A 13,169-nucleotide genomic window follows, 5' to 3' on the forward strand; every position below is an offset into this window, starting at 1 on the left:
CAAACGAGTCTCCTGCCTCAGCCTCCCAAGTAGCTGGGACTACAGGCATGTGCCACCATGTCCAGCTAATTTTTGTATTTTTAATAGAAATGGGGTTTCACCATGTTGGCCAGGCTCCACTTGAACTGGCCTCAAGACATCCACCTGCCTTGGCCTCCCAAAGTGCTGGGATTATAGGCATGAGCCACTGTGCCTGGCTCCATGCTGTTTTTAATTTTGTTCTATTGTCTATTATAAGCAGAAGAAACAAACTGCAAAATAGAGCATTAAATATAATAATGAACAGGTGCTGAGGCCCCTCTCTGCATGTGGAGTCTTTTGAGTGACATGACATCTGCTTTTCTGGCTAGTCAATCTGATATAAGGAAGAGAGTCAGGCTTCCTAGCAGGCATCAGGCAGCTGTACTCACATTCCCTGGAGCACAGAGCAAAGGGCTCTTTGAGTCACCTTTTTCTATGTCAGGAAGAGAGGATAAGATTTTTTATTTTTTTAACTTTTAGTTTTTTAGAGAGAGGGTCTTACTCTGTTGCCCAGGTTGGTTTGTATTGGCACAGGTTCAAGTGATCCTCTTGCCTGAGCCTCCTGAGTAGCTGGGACTGACAGGTGTGTACCACCACATCTGGCTAATTTTTTATTTTTTGTAGCTGTGGGGGTTTGCTATGTTGCCCAGGCTGGTCTTCAACTCCTGGCTTGCAGTGATTCTACCCTGTCGGCCTCCCAAAGTGCTCATATTACAGGTGTGAATCACTGCACCTGGTTCTAAATTTAGGCTCTTAGCAGTATTTAAAATGACAGGCTCATAGCAAGGCAGAGCTTGAAATGTTTTAGTAACAATAGCAACAAAAATAATTGTGATAAAAATAAAAACAATTGCTAACATTTGCCAAGTACCTCTTTTGTGACAGGCACTGTTATCAGCCATTTAAGTGTATAGTTTCCTTTAGTTGTCACCACAGTCACATGAAGGAGGTGATGTTATTTGAATTTTGGTTTGTGAATCTCTATCATTTCTGTGTTAACAATGGATGACCCCATTCAAGGTGGCTGTGGAAGTATATATTGTTGCCAGTAACCACAAGACTGTCATTAAGAGGTGCTTTAATGAAGTAAGAGATGGTAGGACAGGAGCCCCATGATTCCAGCAGGTAGAACAGGATTCCTACGATATCAGTAATGGAAAGGACCTCCCAGCTCCTGTGTTCCAGCACCCTTTCAGATAAAGAAACCGAGGTCTAGAGAGGCCTAGTTACTTATCCAGGGTGGCTGAACTCTCTTGGCATTGCTTTTATCATTCTTTGACGCTAGGAGAGGTCTCATCTTATCATAGAATTTGTGGAAGGAAAAATGTTTTCCTGATGGCTCAGGTAGCCAAGAGAAAGCAAGGAGACTTTATACCTTGCATAAAGTGTGGTTAATCTCAAAATTCCAGTTGAGTCACAAAGATCTAAAAAGACCATAAAGAGCATAACAACTTAGGATACCTCTGGGTAGTTAGTAGTGTCTTAGTCCATTTGAGATGTTATGACAAAATACCTGAGACTCAGTAATATATCAACAACAGAAATTCATTTGTCACATTTCTAGAAGCTGGAAGTCCAAGCAGTTTCAGTGTCTGGTGAGGACCTGGTCTCTGTTTCCAAGATGGCATCTTGTTGCAATGCCCTCCAGAGAGCACCAACACTGTGTCCTCATATGTCAGAAGAGACGGAAGGGAATGAACCCACTCTTTCAAGTTTTTGTAAAAGGACCCTAATCCCATTTATGAGGTTCTACCCTTATCACTCACTCACCCCCTGAAGGTCCCATTTCTTAATATCATCACATTGGTAGTTAAGTTTCAACCTATGAATTTTGGGGAGTATTCAGACCACAGCAGGTAGCCTGCAAATAAATGAATAAAACAGGGTTTGAAGCCGTGTGCCAGGCAGAAGAGGCCTTATATTGTAGTAGTGAAGAATATGGCTGCTGGACCAGACTTTCTGGATTTAAGTCCTGTCTCTAGTAGTTCCCTGCTACATGACCTTGGATAATTACTCTGTGCCTCAGTTTCCCCTTCTGTGAAGTAGAGATGATTACTATAACTGCCTTATTGTGTATATTAATTGAGTTAATATACATAGTTTACTTGGAACAAAATTTGTCACCAAGTAAGCATTCAGTAAATATTAGGTTTTTTTTTTATTAGTCATAAAATTGCTTGTTAGCCAAAACGCCTCCTCCCTGTGTCTTAGCCAGTACTCATGTTGTTGAATTTATTCCAACTCAAAATGTTTCTTGGACATCGCAGGTGCTAGAAGAAGCAAAGCCATTTTACTGACAGATGAATGTGCCTGTGATGTACATGCTCATTCCTAGAACTCAGACAAAGTGTCTGGCTTCCAACAGAGTAAGGCAGGGAGAGCCTTTGTTTGGTTCAGGCACAATGGGGCCAATTTAGGTGTGCATTATGGAGGCATCTTGACAGTTACCTTCCTATTTCTTGCACGATCCTGGCACAAGGCCACCAAGATACCACCCCCACCTCCATGGTTCCCAAAGTTACTGTTCTCTAAATTGCCTATTGTTTTCTTGAGTAAAAGAGATTTTGAAAAATGAGTATTCTGTAGGCCTGTGCTTGTTCAGTGTGGCAACCTGCAGGGCAGAGAGGGACCCTAGATCACAAGACTCCATTCTCTTAGATGAATTTTCTGCTTTATACTTATCATTTTTCCCCCTCAGGCCAGGAACCATCACTCTGCAGGCCCTTTCAGAAGCTAACAGAAGGCTATGGATGGAAGCCATGGATGGGAAAGAACCTGTAAGTTACCTGACACTGGGGAAGCCTCCCCAGCTTATGCCAGTGTATGAGTGCCCTCTAGTGTTATCAGTGTGTCTCAGACAATTAAATGGTAATGGATTGTTTAGTCTCAGTTTTAGAGCTGTAAGAAATTGTTTCCACATCTCTTAGCAGGTAAGGCAACTGGAGTTCCAGAAAGGTTGAGGGACTTTTCTGAGAAGAAGACATCAAAACTGGGCTTAGAATGCAGATCTCTCAGCTCCCTGCTCTAGTCTTAGACTATGTAGCTATGCCCATAAGCTATTTTTCAGAAAGAATTAAGCCATTTTTCAGGTTATGAAATCAATATGTGTTAATTAATATGAAAAATAATTGCCATAGTTATAAATAAGCACTTATTAAATATTTATTCAGAATGATTTCTCTGCCTCACCCTTATACCACCAACTCAGCTATTCTCTTCGAGGGTACAGCTGGTAGCGGAGATGGCATTGCCATCCTGTATCACAAGATGTACTGTTCCATTTAGAACACCGTTATGCAGGAGGACAAGCAATCCCTTGAAAGCGTTACTGATTATCGTCAAGCGACCAATAGGAACAGTTGGAAGTAATTGAAAAACGTTCTAGTTTCTTAGTGGCATATGAAATAATATCAGCTTCCTGGTGTTGGAATTCCAAAAGCTTGGATATAGGTACTAGTTCTGCCATTAAATGGTTATGTGACCCTGGGCAAATCATTTCACCTCTCTGAGATTCAGTTTTCCTCTCAGTAAAACGGCTTTAATAATTTCTTTCTACCTATCTCACAGGGTTGCCTAGAAAAACCAGATGGAAATCATCTTGTAAACCACAATGTGCTAGCCGATGTGAATGATGGGATACAAAACTCCAAAGATCCAGCAGTGTTCAGATACAGTCTTATTTCCTTGCTTTATTCAAGTGAAAAACTGGCTAGGAGAGAAAATGCATTCTAGGTTTTTCTTTCTATGCGTCCTTAGTATCCTGGAGAATTTAGAGGGGTAACTAGATCCCAGATTACACTTATAGTAAACTGGAAGGTAGCAGGAGAGACTTGGTATTCTGAAGACTGCCATCCAGAAAATATGCCAGCACTGTCTTCCTTTTGTCACCTCTCAGAAACCTGCTGCTGAACTCTTTCATGCTTGTGACGTTTCTGTAGGCAGATGCTAGAAAGCTCAGCAAGGCATTTATCTTTCAATTCCCTCTCTTAAGTTTGCTCTCCCTTTAGGTTTTCAAAAATCAAAGGATGCAGATGGCTTTTTGTGGAGAATGATCTGTGCACATGGGCCCACTGAATGTGGATCCATACCAACTTGATCATGGCAGATTTTTCCACAAATCTCTTGTTTAGAAAAGTAGCAGCAAAGGCTGGCTGGCACAGAAATATCTCCCACTGAAATATCTGTGGGCATACACACATATACAGAACTTATTTTAAGGACAGGCTGTTCAAACAGACTCTTAACAGATGGCATATAGAGGGCTCATTTCCTGCAGCCTCACATTACTAATGTTGTTGCTCCTTTACTAAACACTCCAGTTCACTAGTCTTACATATCTCGTCCATGCCTTTGCCTAAACTGTCAAAGATCAGGGCTTGAAGGAATGTTTACTCCAACGCTGATCACTTTACTGATATAAATTTTGAGATCTGGAGAATGGAAAGGGCATGCCCAAATTTCCTAAGAGGTAGAGGTAGAGCCAGGACTAGACTTCAAGAGTCAACAATCTCCTTTCTGGTCTCTCACAAAGCTATCACAGTGCATACTCTAAGATAACACAGACAAATCTTGGTGTATTCATGGATCTCTTTCAGATGGACATTTGCCTTTCCACAGAGAAGCATTCATCAACTAGTCTTTGAGGGTGGGAGATTGGTATTAGGAACATTTGAATTTTATAATGTCCATCAGACAGGTACATAGCCATGAGGAAAACACTTTCCTGGTCTCTTGATTTATTATAAAAATGCCCCAGGCATTACATAAGGAAATATCTACGATGGATTGGCTACAACTTTAGCTACGGTGAACTATGTGAAATTCAGTGTAATTTTCAGTGATTGTTCAAGTATTTTCTTTTTTCTTTTTTTTGAGATGGAGTCTCACTCTCTTGCCCAGGTTGGAGTACAGTGGTGTGATCTCAGCTAACCGCAGCCTCCACCTCCTGGGTTCAAGAGATTCTCCTGACTCAGCCTCCCGAACAGTTGGGATTACGGGTGCACGCCACCATGCCTGGCAAATTTTTGGATTTTTGTAGAGATGGGGTTTCATGATGTTCACCAGACTAGTCTTAAACTCCTGACCTCAAGTGATCTGCCTGCCTTGGCCTCCCAAACTTCTGGGATTACAGGCCTGAGCTGCCATGCCTGGCCTGTTCAAGTATTTTCTAGCAATCTTGGCAAAATGGTTATGTTTAGCCCACTTGCCTATCTTGTTGACATCCTGGAGTTTCTAATCATTTTTTAATGCCTATCTGGGGAAAGAGATTTAGTATTATGTTCTCTGTTTTCCTATATTGATTGACAATAGCCATGGATCTTTCTGTTTATCTTCTTTTGTAGATCTACCACAGCCCTATAACAAAACAGCAAGAAAGTGAGTCACTCAAATTTTTGGTCTACTAGCATTATAAACTGCCACCTGTCCTATTCATAGTAAATACCATCATTAATGATGTGTACTATTAATGCAAGTCTGAATATGGATGCCTTTGTGTGAAATAAAATTCAGCCATATATTTTTTAAATGTGTCTGGTAATTGAAGTAAGGTAGACACTTTGTGTTAGCTTACATCGTGGGTAGAGAAACATCCTTCCTGATCTGGAAGCATGATAGAAATTGTGTGTATTTTTAGGCTAACATTTCACATATGACTTTGCTCATGCTGAAAGCAGACAATGCAAAGGGCTAAATAGAAGTATTTTGTGTTTTAAGAGTTAAAATGCTCAACCTTCCCTGAATAAATGAATCTTTCCATTTAAGGGTGATTGGAAATGAGCAACCAAAAACCCTTAGCTCTCTCAATGCAGTCCCTTTGCATAGTCATTAAATGTTTAATAGGTGACACCTGTTGCAGCAGGCGCTAACTGTTTTCCTTTGCTTGAAACAGTGGAGCTAAATGAAGTGGGCTTCAAGTTTGTCAGGAAGTGCATCAATATTATTGAGACCAAAGGTAAGATCTGAACCATAGCCTTGGCGTTGTCTGAATCTGGTCACTCTGATGTTATCCTGGGCAATTTCTCTGAAGTAGCATTTTAGGAATGAAGACTGTTTACAAAGCTTGTGTAGTAGATACAAGCTAGAAAATTTCAGAAAATTCTAAACTAGTAGTATGCAAGCATATTTGGATAATTTGTGGATTCCTGCTTTTAAAGAGCTTATAAGTTTATAAAGTATTCTCAAATAGTACCTGGGACTCCTTAAGCAGTGTCATGATGGTTCTATCCTAAATAATCAAGAGTTCGATTTCTGCCACAATACATACTGGTATAAAAATTGACGGGGGCAGAACTAAACTCAGGGAGATGTGGAATCAGCATTCTTTCTGGTTGCTGATACTCTCTGGTTTCCTTCTGAGGATATTTAGACTGTGGGCAAGTGTAGTATATGAATAAAGTCTCTTTGTTCTTTAAAATGTTATTTTAGTCCTTCTTGGTGCAGGAAATGGCCTTTTGTTTCACAGCTGCCTTACTCCAGCCCTCTCCTGCTTTGTGTCACTGCTTAGAAGCAACTTGAGAGCTGATCCTTCCTTCTTTTTCAATTAAATGAACTTTCTAAGATGGCAGCACCATTCTCAGCTTTCTGCTGCTGCCCAAACTAAGCACATGCTTCTATTTACTATAGAGTTTGTTTTCTTCTCTTCAGATTAATGAGCAGGCTTGCTATACTCCAAGTGAAAGGATGAATAATTTGGAGAGATGCTTTAGGACTATTCCCCTGTTACAGGGAAGGCTGGAGAACTTGGAGTATGTAGTGTGACCCCTTCCTATCTGAATTAACTCTAGTGTACCAGGGGGAGATGACAACTCTAGCTATACAAGTGAAATTAACCTGATTTTTTCCTCCACTAGGGATCAAGACAGAAGGGTTGTACCGCACTGTGGGCAGCAATATTCAGGTTCAGAAGCTGCTGAATGCCTTTTTTGGTAACAATTTTACTTTGATAATTCTTACTGGGAGTACTTTATATGTTACAAAGAAATGTGACTGGAAGAGAAAGGAGATACTGCTAAAAAATGTGGTAGAGTAGTTGAAAAAAAGTATTTTCTAAGGTAAAACATACACATACTTGCCTGCCCTGGGCAGAGTCAATTGTACCTTGAAAATGGCTGTTATCTCTCCTTCCTCATATCCCATTCACTCCAGAAACCCTCAGCAATCCAACTTCTTCCCCTATGTTTCAACTGGAACTGCGTGGCCAGGCTTAGTAGGTATCTTCTTACCAAATCCAGTGAACACTTTTGAGTTTCTGTCTTACTTGATCTCCTTGTTGACCACTTTCTCTTTTTTGAAAATTTCTCCTTACATGACTTCATGACTTCCATAACACATCATCACTCTTCTGATTCTTCTCACATCTTTTTTCTTTTTTCTTTTTTTTAGACAGGATCTAGCTGTGTCGCCTAGGCTGGAGTGCAGTGGCATGATCATGGTTCACTGCAGCCTCAACCTCAACCTCCTGAGTAGCTGGGACTATAGGCGTGTGCCACTACACCAGGCTGATTTTTATATTTTTTTGTAGTGATGGGGTCTCACTATGTTGCCTAGGCTGGTCTTGAACTTCTGGCCTTCAATCATCCTCTTGCCTTTGCCTCCCAAAGTGCTGGGATTACAGGCATGAGCCACAATGCTTGACCTCTTCTAACATCTTATAGGATTCCTTTTCAGTAACTTGCTGAACCTTTATCTTTCTGTTTTTTACACCTTAACTGAGTGTTTCCTACAGTTCTATCTTTGTTCGGGTTTACTTCTTCTTCTTCTTTTTTTTTTTTTTTTTTTTACATGTTTTTCTATTGATTGATTTTTTTTTTAATTCTGGTTATGGCTCACATTTTTGTTTCTTAAAAAATATTTCTTGTAATCTTTATTGGTTGCTGGATATTGTGACTTACTGAGTGTCTTGCTTTTGTTGATTTCTTTTAAAGAGGACTGAATTTTCTTTGTGGGCAGTTATTTGTGGATCAACTTGATTTGAGTCTTCTTTTAAAGTTTTCTTAGGCCAGATATAAAGTATCCACCCCCAGGTAAGGTTGTTGAGCTCTTTTTCTACATAGCTCACTCTTCTCTGGTATTGTGCCTTGCTAATTCTAGCTGCTTCAACAAGTCTTGCTTCTAGCAAGACTTCCATGCTCAGCTTAGTTCCCACTCCATCTGCTGCAATCTAAAAAGTGCTTTTAAGAAGCAGGCTGTGGAGAAGGTAGCCGTTATCTTGTTTGTTTCCCTCTTCTCAGAATCATAGTCCTGTGTTGTCCATTGCTCAATAACTACATGCAGGAGTTTCCTATATACTGTCTAGTTGTCTAGTTGTTACAGCAGGAAGGCAAGTCTGATACCAGTTAGTCCACCATGGCTGGCAGTGGTAGTCTCTCTTTATGCTTTTTACTAGCACCTGTATGCTGACAACTCACAAAATCTCTGTTTCAGACATCTTCTGATGAGTTCTAAATGCAAATATTCACTTGCCCACTGCACCTGTGCTTCTCAGTCATCTTAAGGTCATGACACACATCAGAATGATCACCTTTATATAGCATGCTCGGGTAAATGGACATCACTGAGGCAAGAAGCCCTAAAGGCTGAGGGAATCAATATTGGAGTCTCTGCACAAGCTCCCTCTATGTAGATGGTTCACAGGTATCTACCTGCATTTCTCTCCCTGCAAACCTACCTTTCTTCCTTTTGTGGGTGGCAGTGAAGCGTCTTGTAAGCTGAGTTTTCACAGTGTCAGAGAACAAATTGAGTGTGGAAAACTCACTTGGATAAAGTACATATTTTTTGGTCCTTACTGTGATGCATAGCTAATCTCTCAAAAGCCTGCAGGTCTGACAACCAACCCTACTCACATTTGAGGATGTTACAGCACTCAGTCATAGCAGGTGTGGTTTTGGAATTCCAGATTACATCATTAGTATCTCAGCATCTGTTTTCATTAATCACCTTACATTCTTGACTTTTAAAAATTTGGATTGCTTATTCCTGGTCAATTTGCAACCCATCTCATTAGCTAAGGACACTTTTTCATATGTAAATCAGCTGATAGCATGGTCCAGCATATTGAATCTCTGAAAAATTATTGAACTCAGATATTTATTCAGATAATTATTGAACTATTGAAAATTCTGTTTCCAGTATCACTACATTCTTATATCTGTTGTATAATAAGCTAAAAAATGCCATGCCAGGCATCCCACTGATTCTCTTATGGGCTTTAATGGGACTGAAGTGGTTTCTTCAAATCACACATGGCGGTACAATTTGATTCAAGTATTAAGGAAAGTGGTAGAGTTGGTGTATTTCATTTATTCAAAACCATCCTCCAAATATTAACTCTCATCGGAATATCTAAAATATACCAGGAAGTTCTAGATATAAATATTGATAGATACAATATAAAACTGTTAACTTCCTTATTTGTATATGAAAATGGCAACCCTGATCCCTGCCCCGAATGTATGAAACAGATGTGGTGATGATCCTCATTCATTTATTTATTCATTGAACAAATATTTGTGTGCCTACCCGAGCATCAAGCATTGTGTTCAGGGCTGAGGATTGAAAAGTGAACATATTCCCTGTGTTTTCCACCTTTGTGGGGCTTACATTCTACTGGGAAACTGTCTCTCAGTTACCTTTCAATGTCTAGTTATGTGGGGAGACCTTCCTTCTAAGTTTCTTTCATGTGATGTCCTCTGGCGTATCTCACTGGGATCCTCAAAGCTGTCTTGCTTCTTTTCACCCTTTCCTGATCTAGTCTCATACCACTAGGGGCTTGTTGCCTTGGTTGCATGTGGACCCATCATGATTTATCTTGGAGGGTGAATATCTATTGCCTTTTGGTTATGTACCATCTCTCCCTCTTTTTTTTTTTTCTTAAGTCTCATGCTCTATGCTAGTCAAAAGGATACTTCTTGTTATTTTTTTAGTCTAAACAATCCTCAGACTTCTCTCCCTATGACATCTCCTAAACTTGTAACTGTAGGCTTTCTTCTATCATTTACTAAAGCCTTTTCTTCTTCCCCTACACAAAAGTTTGTCTTTTTGGGAAATAAAATATAACACAGAGTATAAAGTCAAAGGCAACACATAATCAATAGTTATTTTCAATCAGGCTGTTGGTTGGTTGGTCACATTCCTTGCCTACACCAGATTTTTGTATGATGCTTTACGTATGAGGTTTTATGCACTGTGAGGATTAGCGTCTTCACTGGTGCTGGATCCATCGTAAGCCACCTTGGCACAGAGAAGCCAATCTGATCGTCTCAGGGACAACTTGGAACCTCATGTAAGAGTTCTGTTTCTCTTTCCTTTATCAAGCTATAACTATCTTATTAATGAAAATGCCTCCCATTGTCATTATAGTCTTAATAATCATGTTGTGCTCCAGAGACTCTTAAGTATTTCACAATGGAGCAGATGGGTGAGATGGGGCATGGAGAGCGATGAGATTGATTGTATCAGCAGGGGCTCTTGATAGAGTTGAGCCTGGTTGGCAGCCATAAGCAGGAAAGTGTTGTTCCCACAATCCCCTTACCGTGCCAGAGGCCTATGGATCTAAACAGAAGAGGACCTGCTGTAGTGAGTGAAGTAACAAGTCACTTGTAAGATGTTATTTATGTTATTTTCATTTCCTGTTTAAATATTTAAATTTCTCATTTCATCATTATGGCATTAGAATAAGATACGTGGACTTCTCAGAAACCAAGTGGAATACCTAATATACATAGACAGATAATAGGGTAGAAATATGCACACAGTCATTTTTCTATTTTCATAATTAATGTGAATTATTCAGCATCTGGAGACTTAACTTTAGTATTAAATTCACATATATTTGGACAAATAGATAATAAATACATTAATCAGAAATACTTTCAAGTTATGTGACTGTTTGAATGAGAAGTTCAGAGTCCCCTAGCAAATAAAACAAAAACATAACACACTCCACTTCAGGAGCTACAGAACTTGAACTCTATGTGTTAATCTTTAAAGCAACTGTATATGTTAGCCATCTTTCTGATATTGTCGTATGGTGTGATCTTTAGTTTTCATACATATCAAAGTACTTTATTCATAAAGCCAGATCCTTGTATATGTGCGTATATGTATACATGTATGTCATAAATAAATTTTACATAGGTTCAATACATTAACCATTACTATACTTACTACTTTAAATACATTGATTATTCTCAAATCATGCTTGCTTTGAAATAGTACCACTAGAGTTTGAAGTAATTTATCAATGGATATTTACTGTTACCCTTTCAAAATTATTTCCTATTTGCATTTGACTATGAAGCTGAGTTCAAAAACTTTTAGAAATAAAGTTTGATATGAATATTTGTTCCTTGTCTATTATTTTCTCAATATCTGAATAATTGATAGCAAATTCATCTTTAGTTCTCATCTGACATAATGCCATTTCCTATCATTCTTGTAAGTATGTAAATAGTAGGATGGGAATTTTTCTCTTAAAGGTATTTTAACTTAGCAAAAATAATTTCAGTTGTTGATATATGAATCTAGCAATGCTGTTATCACACCTGCTTCCTGCTGCAGGGTTTCTGACTTGGGGAGAGTCTTTCAGCTATGTCACCATGAATGAGGATCCAGGGGATTGCTTGTATTAGTTTCCTAGTGCCGCTGTAATAAATTATCGCAAATTTAATGACTTAAAACAATACAAATTTGGCCGGGCACAGTGGCTCATGCCTGTAATCCCAGCACTTTGGGAGGCCGAAGCGGGCGGATCACAAGGTTAGGAGATCGAGACCATCCTGGCTAACATGGTGAAACCCCATCTCTACTAAAAATACAAAAAATTAGCCAGGCGTGGTGGCGGGCACCTGTAGTCCCAGCTACTCGGGAGGCTGAGGCAGGAGAATGGCGTGAACCCGGGAGGCGGAGCTCACAGTGAGCCGAGATCGCGCCACTGTGCTCCAGCCTGGGTGACAGAGCGAGACTCCATCTCAAAAAAAAAAAAAAAAAAATACAAATACAAATTTATTCTCTTACAGTTCTGGAGGTCAGAAGCCTAAAATCATTCTTCTGGAGCTAAAATCAAGGTGTCAGCAAGGCTACTTGTTTTTTTTTTTTTTGGAGAAGACAGTCTGTTCCCTTACCTTTTCAGCTTCTAGAACTTTCCTTGTCTCATGGTCCACTTTAGCAACACCAGGCATAGCCCCTCTCATGCTGCCATCACTCTGGTTCTTTCTCTTCTGCCTTCCTCTTGTGCTTTAAAGGACCCTTGTGATTACATTCATTCCACCCAGATAATCAGAATAATCTTCCCATCTCAAGGTCAGCTGATTAGTGACCTTAAACCTATCTGTAACCTTAATTCTCCTTTGGCATGTGACTTAACATATTCCCAGGTTCCTAGTATTAGGATGTAGACACCTTTGGGAACCAGAAATCTGCCTACTACTTACACTATTCCATTCAGAGTTTTAGGACACTCCCTGTGATGCTGTTAAGTGGACCTCAAGGTCATCCTTGATTCTTCCTTTTTGGAATCCGTGGTTAGACCTTTAGGCAGTGGTTATCTTATTGACCTATGACTCATTGTGACGTTCTCACTTATTTCCTCAAAGGAGCAGAAATAAATTCCTTTCATTGGCATATGACATCTGTTAGGGAGTGAATGTTTGTACTTCCTCCCCCATTTATATGTTGAAACTCACTCCCCAGTATAATGGTATTGGAGGTGGAGCCTTTGTGAAGTAATTTGGGTTGAATAAGATCATAAGGATAGGGCCTTCATGAATGGGATAAATACCCTTATAAGAAGATGCCAGAGGGCTAGCTTACTCTCTTTACATCAAATGAAGATGTAACCTGGAAAAGGGCCCTCATCAGAACCCAACCATGCTGGCACCCTTATCTTAGACTTTCAGCTTCTAAAACTGTGACAGATAAATTTCTGTTGTTTATAAGCCGCTCAGTCTCTGGTAATTTGTTATAGTAGCCTGAAATGACTAAGACACCATGTTTTCCAAGATGTTTCAGCTCTTTGCCAGCCAGAGTATCATTTACACTTTTCTCTGGAGAAACTTGTTCTGTACTCAGTCTGTTCACTTTTTCTCCTATGGCATATCTTTTTGCCACTAGCTTTTTTTTTTTTTACTGTAATATTGTCAAACATGCTG

General features: G+C 39.7%; 1 protein-coding gene across 2 annotated transcripts in view; it reads left to right on the plus strand.

Annotated features, from left to right (window-relative positions):
- The window catches only part of OPHN1 (oligophrenin 1), a 366,891-nt gene that overhangs the window by 214,462 nt on the left and 139,260 nt on the right, over nucleotides 1–13,169 (plus strand). For both annotated transcript variants that reach the window (XM_025373107.1, XM_025373108.1), the window contains exons 12-15: nucleotides 2,720–2,798; nucleotides 5,364–5,397; nucleotides 5,912–5,974; nucleotides 6,873–6,947. In XM_025373107.1, the coding sequence (XP_025228892.1) occupies nucleotides 2,720–2,798; nucleotides 5,364–5,397; nucleotides 5,912–5,974; nucleotides 6,873–6,947 (251 nt within the window). The remainder of the gene's footprint in view (nucleotides 1–2,719; nucleotides 2,799–5,363; nucleotides 5,398–5,911; nucleotides 5,975–6,872; nucleotides 6,948–13,169) is intronic.

This window comes from Theropithecus gelada, chromosome X (assembly GCF_003255815.1).
Source record: "Theropithecus gelada isolate Dixy chromosome X, Tgel_1.0, whole genome shotgun sequence".
In the NCBI taxonomy this organism is placed as follows: domain Eukaryota; kingdom Metazoa; phylum Chordata; class Mammalia; order Primates; family Cercopithecidae; genus Theropithecus; species Theropithecus gelada.